The following is a 23,632-nucleotide window of genomic DNA, read 5'->3' as shown; positions in this document are numbered from 1 at the left end:
GGTCATTTCCGGCCCTGCCAAACTCGTGAGGTTGAGACGTGCTCGATCCCGCCCCAAACTCCAGTTTGAATGAATGCTGTATTATTTGCTACCCGGTTTTAAAATTAAGGCAATGAAATAAACAGACGATTAAAGGAATTATATTTCTGAATGTTAACTAAAGGGTTAGTAAAGGATAACAAAAAAAAAGGGCCCATTCGGATTAAACAGTCTAATGTACACAAGTTGGAGCTCATCTTGAACTTCTCTGTCACTCACGTGCTGGCCCTCTATCAACGTGAAAGCTCACACCACCTTCTGAATGTCGCTTGTAATCCATCTCAAACAAACAGGTCTTCCACTGGATAGTATGCTACGACCAGTTTTCCCCAGAATCTTCTCTCTTCATCTTCTCACGAACAAAAGCTCCAAGCCCAACCTTAGTGTCCCTCACCAGAGAAACCTCCCCTTAATCCGATCATCCTAATCGGATGGCACACATTTCTCAACAATAATCCAAACATAAGCTGAAAACGAGCAGCCCTCACAGAACAGCACAAAAGGAAATACATACAGCAAAACAGTAAAAAAAAGTGAACCAGGGCATTCTGCATTGTTTGTCAGTGATTTAGATAATGGAATTGATGGCTTTGTGGCAAAGTCTGCGGATGATACGAAAATAGGTGAAGGGGTAGGTAGAGCTGAGGAAGCAATGCGATTGCAGCAGGACTTGGACAAATTGGAAGAATGGACAGAAAAGTGGCAGATGGAATACAGTGTTGGGAAAAGTATGATAATGCATTTTGGTATAAGGTACAATAGTGTGGACTATTACCTAAATGGGGAGAAGGTTCAAACATCAGAGGTGCAGAGGGACTTAAGTGACTTTGTACAAGACTTCCAGAAGGTTAATTTACAGGTTGAGTCTGTGGTAAAGAAGGCAAAAGCAATGTTGGCATTTACTTCGAAGGGGAATGGAGTATAAAAGCAAGGAGATATTATTGAGCCTTATAAGACACTAGTCAGGCCACACTTAGAATTTTGTCAGCAGTTTAGAGCCCCATATTTCAGAAAAGATGTGTTGTCGTTGGAGAGAGTCCAGCGGAGGTTCATGAGGATGATTCCAAGAATGAAGGGGGTTAATAGATGAGGATCATTTGGCAGCTTTTGGACTGTACTCTGGAATTTAGAAGAATGTGGATGGGGGCGGGGGTGCGTCTCTTTAGAACCTACCGAATGTTGAAAGGACTGGATAGGGTGGGTGTGGACAGGATGTTTCCTGTGGTGAGGGTATCCAGAACCAGAGGGCACAGCCTCAAAATTGAAGGGTGACACTTTAGAACAGAAGTAAGAAGGAATTTTTTAGCCAGAGAGTAGTAAATCTGTGGAATGCTCTGCCACAGACTGCGGTGGAGGCCAAGTCCATGCGTATATTTAAGGCGGAAGTTGATCATTTCCTGGTCAGTCCGGGCATCAAAGGATATGGCAAGAGGCAGGTGTACTGGGTTGAGTGGGATCTGGGATCAGCCATGATGGAATAGCGGAGCAGACACAATGGCTGAATGGCCTGATTCTTCTCCAATGTCTTGGTCTTGTGGTTGGTAAAAATAATGAGAAAGGTGTCAGAGGATCGGAAGATGTCAAAACCTTGTGGGTAGATTTAAGATATTGCGAGAGTAAAATAACCCTGATAGGAGTTATAGACAGACCCCAAAACAGTAGCCAGGATGTGGGATATAAATTTCAATGGAAAATAGAAAGGGCATGTAACAAGGGCAATGTTATGATGGTCATTAGGGCTTTCAATATGCTGGTAGATTGGGAAAGTCAGGTTGGGGCTAGATCCCATGGGAGGCCTTTCTAGAGCAGCTTGTGGTTGAACCCACTAGGGAAAAGGCAATTCTGGACTAGGCATTGTTTATTGAACCATATTTAATAAGGGATCTTAAGGTTAAGGAACCCTTAGGAGGCAATGAGAATAATATGATAGAGTGGTGTCAGTGAACAATGTGACCAGCAGCGACATCCTACAGACAGTTTACAAAACTACTTCTTTTACTACTACTTCTTTCAAATATGATTCTACTAAGCTGAGTGCAATTGGAACCTGTAAATTATATTTCAATGTTGTGTTTTTGGACCAATTGAGCGAACTGGCGCTTTGCTGTCTCCAAGGGAGTTTGGTGAGGTTGGAGTGGAGTGTGCAGCCTGGAGGCCTGGAAGCCTGAAGACAGGCACAAGCCCATGATTGACTGTACTGCTTTTCTCTGATTGAAGCAATGAACAAGGTAGAAGTCGATGAGGTTTCAATTAAGTTGAATACTCCTGCTTTGAATTTTGATATTCCATTTGTTGTTCGTCTGCTTTTTGCTGTTTGTGCAATTTGTGCTTTATTCACATGTTGGGTGTTTGATGTTTTCTTGAATGGGTTCCATGGTGTTTCATTGTTTTGTGTCTGCCTGCAGAAGGACGAATCTCAAGAGTTGTATTCTGTATACATAATTTGATAATAAATGTACTTTGTATCTTGAATTCACTCTGCAGTCTGAGAGGGAGAAGATAAAGTCAGATATATCAGTATTATAGCGGAGTAAGGGAATTACAGAGATATGAGGGAGGAGCTGGCCAAAGTTGATTGGAAGGGAGTGTCCTTATTCTAGTCTTGTGTCTTATGGTGACTAGGGAAGCCTTGCTGGGAAGCCAAGTTAGTAGACATGAGAGAAGGGCAGGAAAAGACATTGATAAGATACTGCAGGAATTTTCAGCTTCAGGCTCATACCAGAAAATGGTTTTGCAAAGCAGGGAATGACATCTGTAAAATGTCAAGCATCAATCAATTAGAGCAGTGAGGTGAAAACTGCTACTGAAACTTAGCAAGGCAAAAGAGTGAAAGATGTTCAAAGCCGTGGAGTATTTAGGTAAGAGAAAATAAAGACAAACTGGCTTGAAAGGTTGATAACCCCAGGCACAGACTTTTGTTGATTGTGAAAGAAATCAAAAGTGGCATGAAAGCAAAAGCAAAGGCAGACATCTTAACAACAGCTGTGTGGAAGATGTTGACATGAGAGCAAATAGAAAGGAACTAGACAAACTGAGAGAATGAAATGTAGTTCTTCAGAAAGCAGGGTGAGCAGTGGTGTTAAGATTGAAGTATCAGTCCATACACTTTTTAATAGATATCTATTAAGCACTTAATAGGTCATTTTACCTATAATACTGTGCTGACTTTGATGCCAATTTATCTTAAAATGTCCTCCTCCTGTGCATCATCCATATCCTTCCATATTAATGTTTCTATCTAAAGCCTCTTAAACTCCACTACACAGCCTGCTTCCACTACTAACTCAGAAACTCATTCCAAGCACCAGTACTATCTGCATTTAAAAAAACTTGCCCTTCACATCACCTTCAAACTTTCCCCTTTAACCTCAAAAACATATCACTTGGTATTTGACATCTCTACCTTGGGGAAAAGATTTTGACTGCCTACACTATCTATGCTTCTCATAAATTTAAAAACCTCCCTCAGTCTTTCCTCAGCCTGCAGTGCTCAAGGGGGAACCTCTAAAGTTTCTCCAACTTCTCCTTATAACTCATAGAATCCAAGAGTAAACTTCTCCTGCGCCTCTTCACATCCTTCCTATAGTGGAGTGAACAGAACTGCTTGCAATATTCCAAGTGTGATCTGACTAAAGTTTATGTAGCTGTAGCATGACTTCCTTACTCCTATACTTGCCACACCCACCAGTAAAGGTAAACATGCCTAATGCCTTCTTTACTACCTTATACACTCGCGTAGCATCTTTCAGTGAATTATGAACCTGAACCCAAGATCCCTCTATCTTAATGCTCTTAAGAAGCCTGTCATTAACAGGATACAGTCTTCTTTCATTTGACCTCCCAAAGTGCAACATCTCACACTTGCCCAGATTAAGTTCTATTTGTCATTAAATTTTCCCTGAGATAGAGTCATCGAGGTAAAAGACACAGACGTAGGCCCTTTGGCACAATCTGTCCATGCCAAATATGTCTTCCTGAGCAAATCCCATGTACCTGCATTTGGTCTATATCCGTCTAAACTTTTCTTATCTACAAATATGTTTTAAACATTGCAAATTGCTATGGAAGTTGGTTCCATAGATGGTGATGGAGAAATGCACAAGTAGAAAAGAATCAGACTTGGTCAAAGTAGTATTGCAAACAGGACAGAAATAGGCACCAAAGGTAATGAAATATCTGAGTTTTTTTATTTTTCATTAGAGCAGTACAGCACAGCCTTTGGCTCATGATATTCTACCAACCATTTAACCTACTCCTCAATCACTCTAACCTTTCCCTTCCACGTAGCCCTCCATTTTTCTCTGATCCATGTGCCTGTCTAAGGGTCTCTTAAGTGTCCTTATATACTTGCCTCTACCACACAGTGCATTCCATGCACTTACTACTCTGTAAAAAAAAATCCCTACCTCTGTTACAGCCCTATACTTCCCTCCAATCACCTAAAATTACCTACCCCCCCCCCCCCACCCCCATAATAGCCATTTCTGGCCTTTGAAAAAGGCAGTAGCTATCCACACGATATTTGCCTCTTACCATCTTGTACACATATATATCAAGTCACTTCTCATCCTCTGTTGCTCCAAAGAGAAAAGCCCTAGCTTGCTCAATTTTTATTCATAAAACATGGCTCTATAATCTAGGAAGCATCCTGGTAAACCTCCTCAGCACCCTTTCTAAAGCTTCCATATCGTTTCTATAATAAAGTGACCAGAAATGACCATAATACTCCAAGGTAATCCAAGGTAATACCAGATCTTTATAGGGCTTGCAACATTACCTCACAGCTCTTGAACAATCCCTCAACTAATAAAGGCCAACACACCATACACCTTCTTAACCTACCTATCAATTTGTGTGGCAAATTTGAGAGTTCTGTATGAGCGAAGGATGCAGCAAACATACTGTCATAATTTACTGAGAAATGTTGGGAGAGACAGAGTCTGTTTAGAGCAAAATCACATTTTTATAAGCAGACAGGATTAGCTTGAACCCATGTAAGATCACCTAACCCAAAACTTTAATTTGGAGGAAGTGAGTGAGGTTAAAGAAGTTGGTTAATATACAGAACAAGTTTAGCCAGATGAAGTTAGGTGACTGTGCAAGGAGGCTGGTTGGGTCATTGTAAAGAATGAAGTTAAGAACCCTTGGAATGCTAGTATGGTATGGTGCAGGCAGAGTTGATACCCATGGGGTCAAAATCAGCTGGTTGCAGCAGGAACCTGTCAAAATGGAAGAGGGTATCAGAAGTATCACAAGTTCAAGTGGAAAGAGACATCAGAGAAAGAACAGAATCAGGATGGGAAGAAGTAAATTCTGTGGAAGAACAGACTGAAACAATGGGTCTACCAGGATAAACCTTGCTTGTGGATTTTAGAATATACAATGCCTATAAAAGGTATTCACCCCCTTGGAAGGTTTCATGTTTACTGTTTTGCAACATTGAATCACAGAATCACAGTGGATTTAATTTGGCTTTTTTGACACTGATCAACAGAAACAACATGTTTTTATGTCAAAGTGAAAACAGATATCTGCAAAGTGATCTAAATTAATTACAAATATAAAACACAAAATAATTGATTGCATAAGTATTCACCCCCCCCCCTTTAATATTACACACCAAATAATCATTGGTACAGCAAATTGGTTTTAGAAGTCACATAATTAGTTAAATGGAGATCTGTATGCAGTCAAGGTGTTTCAATTGATTGCAATAAAAATACACCTGTATCTAGAAGGTATAACTGCTGGTAAGTCAGTATCCTGACATAAACTACACCATGAAGACACCAGAACACTCCAAGCAACTCTGTGAAAAGGTTATTGAAAAGCACAAGTCAGGAGATGGATACAAGAAAATTTCCGTCACTGAATATCCCTTGGAGTACAGTCAAGTTAATCAGCAAGAAATGGAAAGAATATGACACAGCTATAAATATGCCTAGAGCAAGCTATCCTCAAAAACTGAGTGACCGTGCAAGAAGTGAGGGAGGCTACCAAGAGACCTATGACAACTCTGGAGGAGATACAAGCTGCAGTGGCTGAGATGGGAGAGACAGTGCATACAACTGTTGCCCGGGTGTTTCGCCAGTCGCAGCTTTATGGGAGAATGGCAAAGAGAAAGCCACTGTTGAAAAAAACTGCACGTAAAATCTCAGCTAGAGTTTGCCAGAAGGCATATGGGAAACTGAAGTCAGCTGGAAGAAGGTTCTATGTTCTGATGAAACCAAAATTGAGTCTTTTGGCCATCAGACTAAACACTAGGTTTGGCATAAGCCAGACACTTTACATCATCAAAAACACACCATCCCTGCTGTGAAACATGGTGGTGGCTGCATCATGCTGTTGGGATGCTTCACTACAGCAGGCCCTGGAAAGGTTGTGAAGGTAGAGGGTAAAGTGAATGTGGCAAAATACAGGGAAATTCTGGAGGAAAACCTGATGCAAGAGAACTGTGACTTGGGAGAAGATTTGTTTTCCAGCAAGACAATGACCCCAAGCATAAAGCCAAAGCTACACAGGAATGGCTTAAAACGAACAAAATTAATGTCCTGGAGTGGCCAAGTCAGAGTTCAGACCTCAATCCAACTGAGGATTTGTGGCTGGACTCACAATCCCATGAAACCTGACAGAGCTTGAGCAGTTTTGTAAAGTAGAATCGGGCAAAATTGCAGTGTCCGGATATGCAAAGCTGATAGATACCTATCCAAACAGACTCAAGGCTGTAATTGCTGTCAAAGGTATATCTACTAAATATTGACTTGAAGCAGGTGAATATTTACACAATCAATTGTGTTATATGTTTGTAATTAATTTAGATCACTTTGGAGAGATCTGCTTTCACTTTGACACGCAAGAGTCTTTTTCTGTTGATCAGTGTCAAAAAAGCCAGTTTAAATCCACTGTGATTCAATGTTGTAAAACAATAAAACATGACAACTTCCTGGGAGGGGTGGGGGTGGGGGACAGCTGAATACTTTCTATAGACACTGTAAGACCATAAGACATAGGAGCAGAATTAGGCTATTCGGACCATTGAGTCTGCTCCACCATTCCATCTTGATTGATTTATTATTTCTCTCAACCCCGTTCTTCTGCCTATACCCATAACCTTTGACGCCCTTACTAATTAAGAACCTATCAACCTCCACTTTAAATATACACAATGACTTGGCCTCCATACCCACCTGTGACAATGAATTACACATATTCACCTAATTTTTCCTCATCTCTGTTCTAAAATGATGTATTTGAGGCTGTGCCTTCTGGCCCTAGACTCCCCCACTATAAGAAACAACCTCTCCATGTACACTGTATCTAGGCCTTTCAATATTCAATAGGTTTCAAAAGATTCCCCCCTCCATTCTTCTAAACTTTGATGAGTACAGGCCCAGAGCTATCAAACCTTCCTTAAATGTTAACCCTTTCATTCTGGGGATTATGCTCATGAATATTCTCAGGATCCTCTCCAACACCAGCACATCCTTGCTTAGATAAGGGGCCCTAAGCTGCTCATGATCTTCCTAGTGCAGTCTGACCAGTGCCTTGGTGGAGAGGTAAGAGTGAGTTTCATGTGGTTGCTATTATCTATGGAAGGAAGATCTCCAGAGAAATTAAAATCAATGACTATATAGGAGACATGCCCTGATAGGGTCCTGGTCTGAACAGAGAGATGAGGAAGTTAGGGAAAGCAGGTGCTTAGAATCTGCAAATTAGCTATCAGTCCACCCAACAACACTAACCGTATCATTTGATCCTTGGTGAGTGTAGTACTGCAGATTTGGAGGGAGGCAGGTTGGAACAAACAGGGCAATAGAAAACATGAGATGATCAGCTGGCGGTGAGTAAATGTGGAGAGGGTAAGGAGACTGATGGAGTGCTCAAAGTGGATTGCAATTTGCTTTTCAATTTCTTAAAGAAACGTATAAATTGCAGTGAAAATTTGCATTTATTTAGTACTTTTAACATGGTAAAATGTTGACCAGGAAACAAGAATTTTGATTTTAAATTAAGATTTTAAGACTGGTGACCAAGAAATGTGGGTTTAAGGAGCCTGGGAACACCAGTTAAGGTATGTATAAAATTAAATGAACTCTAGAAATAGAAAGCAACGCACTCAAAATGCTGGAGGAACTCAGCAGGTCAGGCAGCATCTATGGAAAAGAGTAAACCATCGTCATTTCGGGCCAAGTCATCAACTGTTTATGTTTTCCATAGATACTGCCTGACCTGCTGAGTTCCTGCAGCATTTTGTGTGTGTTTCTTTGGATTTCTAGCATCTACAGATTTTCTTGTGTTCTTGAGATGAGAAGTAGTTCATTTACATTGCACCAGATATGTGAACTTTAAGTCTGTGTTGGGTAGATGGAATGGTTTAGTGATTGTGGAAAAATCAGTGAAGTTTAAAAATAAAATAACATCCGTAATAATTGTGTTTTCTCAGCTGCAACAGGGCTAATCTCCTCGCTCTATGGCTTTTTCCGCAGTTTACTTGCTGTATGCCTGCTGTATGCTTTGTGTATTGGTACTGTAGAGGTAAGCCATTGATTGGATATTTGAATTGCTAATTCAGCCACACCTCAAAATACATTAAATAAAAGTACTGACTGGAAATAGTAAACTAAAGGAAGAGATGGATGATCTTAATGAGTTTTGCATCATGTTGGAAAAAATAGTATTGCCCATTGAGTCATAGTGTGCTTCAGCTTAGAAACAGGCCCTCTGCCCTATGTAGTCCATTGCAAACTATTATTCTGCCTAGTCCCTTCAACCCACTCCTGGACCATAGCACTCCATACCCCTTCTATCCAAGCACCTGTCCAAATTTCTCTTAAATATTGAAATCAAAGCCAAGTCCACCACATCTGCTGGCAGCTTGTTCCACACTCATACCATCCTTTGAGTGAAGAAGCCCTCCCTCATGTTCATCTTAAACATTTCATCTTTTACCCATAGCCTAGTCTCACCCAAACTCAGTGGAAAATACTTGCTGGCATTTACCCAATCTATACTCCACATAATTTTGTTTATCTCTATCAAATCTCTCATTCTCCAACAGTCCTGTGAACGAAGTTCTAACCTATTCAACCTTTCTCTATAATTCATGTCCTCATTGATAGGGAAAGGACATAAGCAATTCACTTTTTTTTACATATAATCATAATGAATTATATAAATCACAAAGAATGCTTAATCAAACAATATATTTACAATTTTACTCGAATAGTGCTGAAATATTAAATACACAACACTCCTCCCTGCTTAGCTGTAAACTCCAACTCAATATAGAATGCATCTCAACTATATTCACGGTATGCTATATAATACAGCTACCATACAGACATCCACTGCATAATACATTTTAAATTGTCCCATTCAAACCTAAATATTTAGTTGCTGTGGAGGTGTTCTTACTCTTGTGAGATAACATCTATCCTGAAAGGGGGATCACTCTTCTTGGCAGGTGAGACTTGTTGTAAAACAATCTCAAGTTCTGAGGCCTCCTGTAAGGTGATTGTTGGAGTTAACTTTGAGTCTGCAGGAAGTGGTTCGGACAGCTGTAGCCACCTTTCTTCTCCAATAATTGATTCTGCTCTTCTCAACTGATCGATTTGTCATCTCAAAAAAATGATAGCAGACGCAATCTCCACTGTGGAGGAGAGCGGTCCAGTTCTGTCCTTAATCTTTCCGAGTACCTACTTTTGATCACCTCTGCAGTCCCTCTCCAGGACTGCTTGTCCAGGAGCGAAACATGAAAGTTCCTTGTTTGAGGAGCCTTCAATTTGTCTCAGCTGTTTGTCTTGAGACTGGGTTTGAGGATCTGAGTGTGAAAGCAAAGGATGACCCAAGGACAGCATAACTGGTGAGTTGTTTTTGTGGACTGTGCTGTATTGCGATAGTCATAGAGGAAATTGGTGAGTTTCTGTTTCAGTGTCGGCGTAGTGTGTTCTGCTGACATTGCTTGCAATGTGTTCTTTCACTCTCGACCAACCTTTCCGCCAAGCCATGTGTAGCTAGGTGGTACAATGCAGATGTAATATGTCTTATTCCATTGATTTTAAGGATTGACTGAAACTGTTCCACAACAAACTGTGGTCCATTGTCACTGACTAGTAGTGATAGTGATCTGATAGTGATGAGAGTGACATAGGACTAGTGTTCTGGAACACCAGTCCTCTGTCACTCTCATCACTATCAGATTTTTCAACAGCATGCAGATTAGTGCTCATTTTGAAGCTGCCACTTGACTTTTTGTCTTTTTCTATTCCCTGTGCAATCCATTTATTTTTGTCTGCCCGGCATGCTCTTTGTATGTGTCCTACTTCATTGCATTTTCTGAAAGTTTCATCCTTAAACCTTCATTGAACTGGTGTATGTGAGCCCCTGTAATAATGGTAGCACAGTTTGTTTCATCATGCAGGCCTCTGTATAAATTGTGCAGTTTTGTTTACTCTCACTTTTATTTCTGACTGCAACTCAATTGTGTCTCTGTCTCCGACTTCCATGATACAACAATTTCAACTGCTTTTTAAAATGTAATTTGTGCTTTAGCTTTTTTGTAAGATTCCACAAGCTAAACAATCTCAATGCATCATTATGCCCATCGTTGAACTGACAATACTTAGGCAATCTCTTCAATGCAGCCACGTATGCTGAAATGGACTCCTTTCCTTTTGGTTCCATTTATGAAACCTAAAGCATTCTGTAATCAACAATGGTTTGGTTCTAAATATTCCTGCATTATTTTCATGATACAGCAAAGCTCATTTCTGCTGGTTTGGTTGGAGCAGTCAAACTCCTAAGCAGACGGTATGCCTTTAAATCTAATGCACTCAACAAAACTAGTACTTGTTTCTCATTGGCTTTAAAATCTGCTTTAAAATACTGCTCAGTATGTTCAGTATACATATTCCAGTTATCTGTAGTTTATGAAACCTGTCAATCTTATCAATGTAGGTAGCCATTTCTGCTCTTTATGATTGTTATTACCCAGTGCTCACTGTTTATGAACTCATGAATTCTTCCATTTTCTGCTTTTTTAAACGGATTTGTGTCTTCCCTCTGGAAAAACATGTGCTGTGCTGCTTTTTTATAACTTAAATGTCTCGTTGCGCTTCCACAGACAGGTAGTTATCTCCTGTTCATTTAAAAATTCCTTGTTGCTGCTGTTACATTTTGTAACTCCAAACATAAATTGAATTGCAAGAATTCCAAAGGATAACTCATGTATATTTGTTTTTACTTTAAGGGAGGTGTGCACCCAACACTCTTAATGAGGCCTCACCAATGTCTTATATAATTAGAACATGACATCCCAACTCCTGTACTCAATATAGAACATAGAACATTACAGAATAGGAACAAGCTTTTTGGCCCAAAATGTGGTGCCAGACTATTTAAATTAGTAATTAAATGGTCAATTAAACTAATCCTTCATGTCTACATAATGTCCATTCCATTTTCCTGACATTCATGTATCTATCTAAACAATTCTTAAAAATCCCTGATATATTAGCCTTTACCACCACCCCAGGCGCTACATTCCAGGCACTTACTGTGCAAAAACAAGACTTGTGTCTTACATCTCCTTTTAAAATTAACCCCCTCTCAATTTAAATGCTAGCCCTCTCATATTAGACACTTCAACCCTGGTAAAAAAGATGCTTTCTATCTAGTCTATCTATGCCTTTCAATCTTATAAATTTCTATCAGATCTCCCCTTAGCCTCCACTGCTCCAGAGCAACAACCCAAGTTTGTCCAACCTCTCGCTGTAGTTCAAGTTTAATTGTTATTGAACCATACATGAATACCTACGAATACAGCCAAATGAAATAGTGTTACTTTTCAAGGAGGTCAGGGTGCAAAATATAGTAGCAACAGTCAGTCACAGCACAAGGCACACATTGCACATGTAAGACAACAGTAAACTGCAGTCATACATTAAAACAATATATCAACCAAGTCCCTGAGTCCATGAATATTGCAGCAGTATGCAGTTGAGCACAATAGATCTTGTCTTCTATCAAGCGAACATTGGAGAGCATTATTGACTCCAGCATGGATGCCATACCACACTGCTTCTGGTGGAGTGCACCGACGGCGATGCCTCTCTCCTGGGCAGCTGCAAACAGGTGGCACCGTGGTTTCAGGTCTAGTCCTTGCTACGACCAAGGCCATGCAGCTCCCCCACAGTACACCATTGTCATTTGCAGGTCATTATAGCACATGCCCTCTATTCCAGGCAGCATCCTCATAAACCTCTTCTGCATCCACTCCAAAGCCTCAACAAAGTTTCTGTAGTGGAGCAAACAGAATTGTATGCGATACTCCAAATGCAACCTAACTAGAGTTTTATAAAGCTGCAACATACCTTCCTAACTTTTGAACTCAGTGTCTCAACTACTAAATGCAAGAATACCAAATGCCTTCTTAACCTCCTGATGTACCTGTGTAACTACCTACAGGGAGCTATGAATTTAGACCCCAAGATCCCCCCTACTTATCAACACTGTTAAGTGTCTTGACTCTTTAACAGGAGACTGTCTGTTTACCTTTAACCTACCAAAGCTCAACACTTCCCACTTAGACAGGTTAAACTCCATTTGCCATTTCTTTGCCTTGATATGCAACTGATCCAAATCTCGCTATGTTCTTTATGAGTCTCCCACACTATCCACAAAACCATCTCATATCATTTGCAAACTTAATAACATACCTATATACATTTTCATCCAGATTATTTTTATATACATCACAAACTGTGGAGATCCCAGTACAGATCCTTGTGGAACATCATTAATCACAGGCCTCCAGCTAAAATAAGTACCTTCAAACACCACCTTTTGTTTTCTATGGGACAAACCAGATCTGAATCCCAATGGCCAATTCACCATTGATCTCATGTATCTTAATCTTCTGGATACGCCTCCCAAGCGGGACCTTATCAAATGCCTAACTAAAATCCATGTAAACAACATTCACACAATCATCAATCACCCATGTCTACTTGTCAAAAAACTCAATCAAGTTAGTAAGACACAGAGCCATGCTGATAATCCCTAATTAGGTCATTGTTTTCCAAATGCTCATAAATCCTATCTCTGAGAATTTTCTTCTGTAACTTCTATGCCACTGATGTGAGACTCACCGGTCCATAGTTTCCAGAATTATCCCTTGTTCCCTTCTTGAACAATGGAACAATATTAGCTATTCACCAATCCTCCAGACCTCGCCTGTGGCTAAAGAGGACACGGAGATAATGGTCAAGGCCCTAGCAATCTCTTCACTTGCCTTTCTCAATAACCTGGGGTATATCATGTCAGACCTTGGGACTTATCCACTTTAATGCTCTTTCAGAGATCCAACACCACCTCCTCTTTTCCTCTAAATCCCCAAGTATATTAATACTCTTTGTACTGATCTCCCTATCCTCAACATCCTTCTCCTTGGTAAATACTAACATCACCCACATCCTTCACATGCAAACAAGTTTTCTCCCCTTTATCCTTGAGTGGCCCCACCCCCTCCCCAGTTATCTTCTTGCTCCTGATGTATGTGTAGAATGTCTTGGAGTTCTCTGTAATCCGACTTGCCATGGACTTTTCATTATCCCTCCTGGCTTTCCTAATTCCCTTCTTGGGTTCTTTCCTGACTTGATTTTCAATTCTCAACGGCTAGCTTCCTAAGCTTTACATGTTTATCCTATTTCTTCTTCACTACATTCATCACCTCCCTCAGCATCCAAGATTCTCTTACCTTGCCATCCTTGACCTTCCTTCTGACTGGAACGTACTTGTCCTGTACTCTGGATAGTTGGTCTTTCAATACCCTCCTTATGGTGGATGTGGTCTTGCCCAAAAATAGCTGTTCCCAATTAATTCTCCCTAGTTCTTGCCTAATGTTTTCATAATTTGCCCTGCTCCAGTTTAATGCTCTCCTACAAGGTCCATACTGATCCTTATCTAGAGCTATCTTAGAATTTAAGGAGTTGTGGTCACTGTTCCCTAACAGCTCACCCATTGTAAGGTTGGTCACTTGGTCAGGCTCATTACCCAACACCAGATCCAGTACAGCCCCTCCTCTCATTGGACCATCTGCATATTGATTTGAGAAACCTTCCTGGTTGCACCTAACAAATTCTGCCCCATCTGAACCACTTCCTCTAAGAAGGTCCCAGTTTATATTAGGGAAGTTGAAGTTCCCCCGTGACAACAACCCTAATTGTTTTTGCACTTTTCCTTAATCTGCTTGCATATCTAGATATTCCTCAGTGTTAAAGTACAACCCCAGCAGAATGATTGCAACCTTTTTCTGTTTGAGTTCTACTAATATGGACTTAGTTGCATTATGCCCTCTCTGAGTACAGCTGTGATATTGTCCCTGATTTGTAGTGCAACTCTCTCCCCCTCCTCTTTTACTTCCCTCTTAAAACATCATAACCCAGGTCATTAAGCACCTGTTGAGCTGTCCCTCTCTCAATCAAGTCTCTGTAATAGCTACAACATCATAGTTCCATGTATTACCCATGCTCTAAGTTCATCGCCTCTACCCATAATACTCCTAGCATTAAAAGGCACACATTTCAAACTATGTATTCTATTGTATCTTTTACTTTGCTCCTTTCTGTTTTTACTTGCCCTGACATCTAACTTTCTCTGCATCCCTCCATTTTCTGACCTGTTACTCTGGTTCCAGTCCCCTGGCAAACTAGTTTAAACCTTCCCAAATAGCACTAGCGAACCTCCCAGCCAGGATGATGTGTTACCTCCCAGGTGCTAGGATCCAGGATGCCTTGGAGTGGCTGCAGAACATTCTAACATTCTCGGGGGGTGGGGGTGGATGAGCTGCCAGAGGTCATTGTGCACACTGGCACAAATGACATAGATAGAAAGTGGAAAGAGGTCTTGCACAGACAGTATAAAGAGTTAGGAGAAAGGTTGAAGAGTAGGACCTCCAAAGTAGTAATCTCTGGATTATTCCCAGTGCCATATACTAATCAAGATAGGAAAAGAATAATAATTCAGATGGATGAGTGGCTGAGGAACTGGTGCAAAAACTCCAAACTGTGGAACACCCCAGGATGCATTGTAGTGGCATTAGGTTAACAGCATTAAGTGAAGGTTGATGAGTTTTTGATTAGTAAGGGTGTCAAAGGCCACAGGGAGAAGGCAAGAGAATGAGGTTAAGAGGGAAAATCAATCAGCCATGATCAAATGGCAGAGCACGCTCAATGGGCTGAATGATCTAATTCTGCTCTTTTATGATCAGCAGATCAATAGGCCTATTTCTGTGATGTATCTCTATGAGTCTATGACTGTAAGTAATATAGCAGAAACAGGCCCTTTGACCCATAGAGTTTGCACCAACTAACTGCCATCCATTTATAGTTACCTTGTATTTAAAAATTAGCAATAGAAAGAGAAAAGTATTTTAAAAAATTCAACACTGATGTCTTCAGGCTATTTAAACAGCCCAAGAAATTAAATGTTCCTTATATTTGATGTAATGTGTGTGGAAGTGTGCAAAGTGCAACAGGTACATAATTATTAAGTCCGTTTGGAATGTGTACATATACATGCAGGTGGGTATTCAACATACCTTGTAAAAGTAGGTGAATTTAAATTCCCACACATTCCCCTGGATTTAATACTTCCCAAATGGGCACCAGCCCAGCTCCTTCTTGTAGACAGAGAGCCAGAAACCTTCAAAGCAGCTGCCATCATAATTGAGGGGCTCATTTCTCTTGAGGAAAATAACTATCAAATGTCTGTTGTGTTCCTACCGACAGAGTTTAGCGCATCACCCTGATGTTTAACAGTCTGCTAAACTGGAACAGTCTGTACAGGTTACAAATGCCTGGTCTATGGCCACCCCATATACCATTACAGGTCCTTCTGTCTCTCTCCACTTTCAGTAATTATTCTTTGTTATCAATCTTATGTGCCTTTGATGCCGTTGATCAAAAATAAAATCCAATGTGTTGGTATTTCAGTGGAATAAAGGAAATTACAATGGCATGAGAGGGGAAATGGCCAAAGTTGACTGGAAAGGGACATTTGCAGGAAGGACAGCAGTGCAACAATGGCTGGAGTTTCTGCGAAAAATGAGGGAAGTGCAAGACAGATATTTCTAAATAAGAAGAAATTTTCAAAGGGAAGAAAGACACTATCATGGCTGACAAGTGAAGTCAGAGCCAAAGTAAAAGCAAAAGAGAGGGCATATAAGGAAACCAGAGCTAGTGGGAAGATAGAGGATTGGGAAGCTTTTAAAAACTTGCAGAAGGAATCTAAGAAGGTCATTAGAAAGATGAATTATGAAAGGAGGCTGGCAACTAATATCAAAGAAGATACTAAAAGCTTTTTTGTATATAAAGGGTAAAAGAGAGTTGAAGGTAGATATAGAGCCAATAGAAAATGACACTAGAGATATTGTAATAAGAGATGCAGAGATGGCAGAGGAACTGAATGCAAATTTTGCATCAGTCTTCACAGTGGAAGGCATCTGCAGTATACCGGACATTCAAGAGTGTCAGGAAAGTGAAGTTTGTGCAGTGAAAATTATGACTGAGAGGGTGCTCAGGAAACTTAATGGTCTGAGGGTGTGTAAATCTCCTGGATCTGATGGAATGCACCCTTGGGTTCTGAAGGAAGTAGCTGGAGAGACTGCAGAGGCATTAACAATGATCCTTCAAGAATTGATAGATGCTGGCATTGTACCAGATGACTGGAAAATTACAAATGTTACTTCGCTATTTATGAAGGGTGGAAGGCAGCAGAAAAGAAACTATAGACCTGTTAGCCTGGCATCAGTGATTGGGAAGTTGTTGGAATCGATTGTTAGGGATGAGATTACAGAGCACCTGGAGGCACAGAACAAGATAGGCCAAAGCCAGCATGGTTTCCTGAAAGGAAAATCCTGCCTGATGAGCAATTCTTTGAGGAAATTACAAGCAGGGTAGACAAATGAGATGCAGTAGACGTGGTGCACTTGGATTTTCAGAAGGCCTTTGACAGGGTACTGCATGTGAGGCTGCTTGGCAAGAAAACAACTCATGGAATTACAGGGAAGTTACCAGCATAGGTGGAGCATTGTCTGGTCGGCAGAAAACAGAGAGTGGGAATAAAGGGATCCTTTCAGTCTGGCTGCTGGTTACCAGTGGAGTTCCACAGGAGTCGGTGTTGGGACCACTGCTTTTTACAATGTACGTCAATGATTTGAACTATGGGATTAATGGTCTTGTGGCTAAATTTGCTGATGATACAAAAATAGGTGGAGGAGTGGGTAGTGTTGAGGAAACAGAGAGCCTGCAGAGAGACTCAGATAGTTTACGGGAATGGGCAAAGAAGTGGCAAATGAAATGCAATGTTGGAAAGTGTATGGTCATGCACTTTGGTGGAAAAAATAAATGGGCAGACTATTATTTAGATGGGGAGAGAATTCAAAATGCAGGAATGCAAAGGGACTTGGGAGTCCTTGTGCAAGATACCCTAAAGGTTAACTTCCAGGTTGAGTCGGTTGTGAAGAAGGCAAATGCAATGTTGGCATTCATTTCTAGAGATATAGAATTTAAGAGCAGGGATATGATGTTGAGGCGTTATAAAGCACTTGTGAGATAACACTTAAAGTATTATGTGCAGTTTTGGGCTCTTTATTTTAGAAAGGATATACTGACATTGGAGAGGGTTCAGAGAAGATTAACAAGAATGATTCCAGGAATGAAAGGATTACCTTATGAGGAATGTCTGGCAGCTCTTGGGCTGTATTCCCTGGAGTTCAGCAGAATGAGGGGGGATCTCATAGAAACATTCAGAATGTTAAAAGTCCTGAACAGATTAGATATGGTAAAGTTATTTCCCATGGTAGGGGAGTCCAGGACAAGAGGACATGACTTCAGGATTGAAGGACGTCCATTCAGAACAGAGATGTGGAGAAATTACTTTAGTCAGAGGGTGGTAAATTTGTGGAATTTGCTGCCTCGGGCGGCTGGGGAGGCCAAGTCAATGGGCAAAGATAGATAGGTTCTTGATTAGCCAGGGTATCAAAAGGTGAAGGCAGGGGAGTGGGGATGACTGGAAGAATTGGATCAGCCCGTGATTGAACGGTAGAGCAGACTCAATGAGCCGAGTGGCTTACTTCTGCTCCTGTATCTTATGGTCTTATGATTACAGTGTAAGTGCAGTTATTATATGGATTGATTTTCGTGTATTTTTCAGTTTATGAGCAAAAAAAAACTTGTTTATTACCTGGAGGCAGATTGTATGGGAAAACTCTGAAGAATCTCTAACTATTATTAACTGGGGCAGCACAGTTGTGTAGCAGCTTTTACAGTGCCAGCAACCCGAGTTCAATTCCTGCCACTCTGTAAGGAGTTTGTACATGTTCTCCATGACCACATGGGTTTCCTTGGGGTGCTTAGGGTCCCTCCTACATTCCAAAGACATACATAGGGTTAATGAGTTGTGGGCATGCTATGTTGGCACCAGAAACATGGCAACACTTACAGGTTGCCCAGCACAATCCTCGCTGATTTGAATTGACGCAAATGATGCTGTTCACTATGTGATTACATGTGATAACAGTAACCTTTTTAAAAATCTTTAATCTATTTTTAGAACTCTATCAACATTTAAATTGCTCAAAACTATATGGACTAAGGTTCTTGAGACTTTCTGAATGGCTGAGCATATTTAACCAAATCCTCCAAATGCAATAAAATTGAGTTTTGCATAAACAAGTGGGTTGCAGCCCTGTCATTTAGTTATCTTCGTATTGCAGGGACCATGGGATGCTCAGCATATTCCAACCCTATTTTCTGCTTACTGTGGACTGTTGGTTGCTTGTTCCTATCACCTCAGCAGACAAAGCAGCGAGCCAGCAGTGTTGGTGTAAGTAATTTTAATCAGAAATCTCACAGTCAAAGTAGGTTGATTTGAATTACTCCTTTGATCACGTCAAGTTCATCTGCAGGTATAAACTGGAAGTAATTAAAATGTGGATTAGGTGTATCTGTAATTGAGAAGAGTTGCTCTGTTCAGAATACTTTAGCCAACAGAGTCCATGTTTTTTTTATGTATAACCATAGAGATTCCATAAGGGCAGATAATGATGATTTTATTATTTTTAGTGCCAAGAATAACTGTCTGAATAATTTTTCATACATTATTGGTGGTATAACGTTGTTAATTGCGACTGAAAGCTACACTAAACAATGAAGGAGGTTAAAACAAAAGAGGAACATAGTGTGGTGACATTGAAGGCTTCTGTTAATTATGTGCCTGAGGCTAGGTACTCTATTTTGAAGATGAAGACAGTATAAATAGCCAAAAATTTACGAATGTGCCTTTTAACAACTGAGGTTCTGGCCTTCAAAATGCCATTGAAATATTTTGTAGTTAACAGAACACATACTCTCTCAAGTAGTTGAAGCAGAAGCTGACCATTCAGCCCTTTGTGTGGTTTCTACTATTCAATAAGATCATGGCTGATATTTCACCTTAGTGCCATTTTTCTCCTCTAACCCCTTATTCTGTGATGTCTTAAATATCTAAAAATCTACCGATTTCTGTCGAGAATATACTGAATAACTGTCCTCCAAGTGAGCAGTGATTTTTGTGTAAAGAGACTCTGGCATTTATGGACAACAACACTTTTTAATATCTCAGCATTTACAAAATACTCCACATTTCTTGTTTATGTACATAGGTGCATGACTTTCACATTTATGCTTTCATAATGCTTTACAGCAGTCAGCTGTAAGATCAGGGTCCAAGTCCTGCCACTGTCTGTAATGAATTTGTACATTCTCCCCATGACCACGTGGGTGTCCTCTGGGTGCTCCAGTTTCCTCCCACATTCCAAAGACACATGGGTTTCTGTTAGTGAATTGTGTATATACTGTACTGGTGTCAGTAGATTGCCCGCTGCACAATCTTCATTGATTTGACGCAAAACAATTCATTTCATTGTTATGTAAATGTGACAAATAAAGCTCATCTTTATCTTTAAATAAATTCAGCAAATAAAGCTAAACTTCAAATACATATATATACTTTTAAAAAGTCAGCGCAATTATTCAGAAAGCATCACACCTACCCATGACTCGCAGATAGCTTTTCCAGCAAACAAGCCACTTTCCCTAACTTAAAGCTTCATAAGATCTTGTTCTCTAAGAATTATTCTCATTGTCTTTGCCATTGCTTGGTTTCACTGCCCAAAGGTTTTCTCTCACTCTCACACTTTGTATTCTTGCTCTACCCATTCTTTACTGTCCTTGGTACCTTCTATGCAACTTCTGCTCTCAGGTCCACTATTTAAGTTAATCTTCTGTCTGCATAGATTGCTGAATTAAGTTTTTTTTTTAGAAATTAAAATTCAAATGTCTAATCTTATGGGTGTTCATCAGAAGTGTGACCTGATAATAGAGTGGAGCGAGGAGTATGTACACTGGGTCAGCAAGAAATGGATGTTTGAAAGACAATGAGTACCAATAGGAGAACCCAAATCCAGAAATAGAAATGGCGCAGAGAGAGTTGTCAAATGGTAAGGGGTTTGATGATGTAAATAATGGAAAAAGTACATCAGCTGATGGAGGAATCCAAAACAAGAACACACAACCGTAAAATTAGAGTAGTGCTCTTCAAGAGTTAAATCAGGAGATGTTTCTTCACACAGAAAGTGGTGGAAATGTGTCTTGTCTGAAAAGGCATTGATTCTGGAATAACTTCCAATGTTTGAACCAAGACTTCTAAATGTTTGTAAGGAAAGAGAAATAAGGCAAAACAAGGATGTGTTGGTCAGAGCACAAAATGCAACAAAAAACAGCAACATTCAACAATTGTAAGAATAAATAATAAATAAAATAAATAAACTTAAAGATTAAAGTATAATATGGAATAGAATGTGCATAAATATCAGTATTTATTTACAATGTAAAAAGCAAGATATAAAGTAGTTTACAGCGTTCTCATTGTCTGAGTTAATAGAGAGATTGGGGTGGTTAACTAGCATGGTTGATCAGATTAACTGCCTGGCGGAAGAAACTTTTAAGAAGGTGTGAAGTTTTTGTTTAAATAGCCCTATTGCCCTTTACAGAAGGGTGTTTTTGGAAAAGGCAGTACGCATAGTGGATTGTGTCCACAATGATTTTTCCCATGAGCTTCTTTGTCCTGGACACCTACAAGTTGTACAGTATTGGTAGACTGCTGGCAATGAGCTTTTCAGCTGACTAGACACTTTGCTGTGGTTTTTGTTTATTGTGAGAGGATGCTGCACTAAACCAGACAGTAATGGCTGATGTGAGGTGCTCTCTATGATGGCAGTAAGCAAAAGTGGGTAGGTGGTTGCTTAAAATCTTCAACATATGAGGAAATGTAGATTACATAGACAGAATTACACTGTTAAAAGGTTGTTTTGTTTTTATAACAGGTCCCTCATTCGCTCTAAATTGACCAATGAATTGGAAGTCCAGGATCCTGAACATCCTCTTTCAAAATACAAAGATGCTCTTCCTGAGCAACTCAGGAATTCTGTGGTATGTACCCCTTGTCATTATTAATTGTTATATCCTAATTTGACAGCATTGGGGTTTGGATTATTGAAATAAAGCATTTAAAATTTTACATAGTGTTGGATCTTCTGATTCTTAGTATAGTAAACTTCAGTTTTATTTCCAAAATTGATGCAGAAAGATACCACATCTCCAGAGGGTTGAATTATGAGGGTGAGTTGCATAATCTAGTCTTGTCCACTCTAAGTATGGATGATTTAAGTGGCAATCTAATAATGATGTTTAGAATGATTAAACATTGTTATAGAATAGACAGAGAAAGTAACACTCCTTTGTCAGCCATGTCTAGATCTTAGGAAGCACTTCTTCACGCTGTAGGTAGTGGAAATCAGAAAGTCTCTTTCTCAAATAGGTGTTGAGGCTGCTGTTCCTCTGAAAATTCCAGAAATAAGATTGATAAATTTAAATAAGTGAAGGGGAAGAAGCCGTGTAGATGGAATCACCAAATGAATTAGCCATGATCTCATTGAATTATTCATGGAACTAAATAGATCGCTGCAGTTCCTAATAGTCTTTCTGACCAGTGTTCCCTTCGAGGAGTAAGGATAAAAGATTATAAAGATAATTATTAGCTTTATTTATGAATGTACATTAAAACATCAGAACATACAGTTTGCATCAAATCAAATCAGTAAGAATTGCACTGTGCACTTGTAGTGTCACTTCTGCTGCCAATATAGCATACCCACAACTTAGTAACCCTAACCCGTACATCTTGCCCTCGGGACCTACACCACCAGGTTCAGGAACAGTTATTATCCATCGGCCATTAGGCTCTTGAACCAGAGGGGATAATTTCACTCAATTTCACTCGCCCCATCACTAAACTGTTCCCATAAGCTATGGACTCACTTTCAAGGACTCTTCATCTCATGTTCTCAATATTTATTGCTTACTTTTTCATTATTTTTTTTTATTTACACAGTTCGTTGTCTTTTGCACACTGGTTGTTTGTCCATTCTGTTGGAATTGGTCTTTCATTAATTCTATTTGTGTTTCTTGTATTTACTGTTAATGCTTGCAAAAAATGAATCTCAGGGTTATATTTGGTGACATATATGTACTTTGATAATAAAGTTACTTTGAACTTTAGAATGTGGGTGGAAACCAGAGCACCCAGAGGAAACCCACATGGTCAAGGGGAGAACGTACAAACTCCTAACAGACAGTCACAGGAATTGCACCCCAATCATTGATCGCTGACACTCTAATAATGTTACACTAACCGCTACAGTCCTGTACCATTTCTATATGCTAGGAGTATGCTCTTATCAAACATTTCTGCTTATGTCAAGAGTCTGTTACATGGTTCTGGACAAATAGTCACCTTTGCCTACTGTTCTATCCAAGATAAATTTACTCCATGAGACCTTTAGAGAGGAAAATTATGCAATAGGTACAATAACCGCTGGGTGTTAAACATAGACTCTGCAAACTGCCTCTGTTGATTTCAACATGATGGAATTTCAGAAGATAGGAACAATGCTTGCAATTAGGTTTTGAAACAGTTTTCCAACTATTGAAACCTCAGAAAGTTTTGAAAGCTGCTATATTGAATCTGCTTCGATTCAAGATTGTTTATTGTCATTCTCTGGTACATGAGTGTAAAGGAGAATGTAATGATAGCTACTCCAGATCTGCCGCATCATAAAAAACATAATTAGCATAAAGAACACAATAAAAAAACACAATAAATATAAATATAAAAGCAATCCTATAAAATACAATGCACAAGTAACTGTTCAGATTCTGAATGGGAATGATCCTACCCATGAACACTACCTCGCTATTTTTTACTCTCTTTTTGAACTAACTGTATAATTTTTAATGTATATTTTTAATTGTATTTTTTATGTCTTGCACTGTACCACTACTGCAAAACAATAAATTTCATGACATATGTCAGTGATATTAAACCTGATTCTGATTCTGAAATATACATAGACTGATTACTCTTTCACAGATTGTAACAACTCTGCACAGAAAACCTTTGATTTTTTACCCCCTGGTTCTTTAGACAATTTTTC

At 39.7% G+C, this 23,632-nt stretch overlaps 1 protein-coding gene across 1 annotated transcript in view; it reads left to right on the top strand.

Annotated features, from left to right (window-relative positions):
- Window positions 1-23,632, top strand: part of LOC140733405 (pecanex-like protein 2) — a 247,268-nt gene that overhangs the window by 91,781 nt on the left and 131,855 nt on the right. Inside the window, exons 16-18 of the mRNA XM_073056689.1 lie at window positions 8,483-8,574; window positions 18,815-18,924; window positions 21,464-21,569. Of these exons, the coding sequence (XP_072912790.1) occupies window positions 8,483-8,574; window positions 18,815-18,924; window positions 21,464-21,569 (308 nt within the window). The remainder of the gene's footprint in view (window positions 1-8,482; window positions 8,575-18,814; window positions 18,925-21,463; window positions 21,570-23,632) is intronic.

This window comes from Hemitrygon akajei, chromosome 9 (assembly GCF_048418815.1).
Source record: "Hemitrygon akajei chromosome 9, sHemAka1.3, whole genome shotgun sequence".
NCBI classification, from domain to species: Eukaryota; Metazoa; Chordata; class Chondrichthyes; order Myliobatiformes; family Dasyatidae; genus Hemitrygon; species Hemitrygon akajei.
This window is presented reverse-complemented; position numbering and strand designations above follow the sequence as displayed.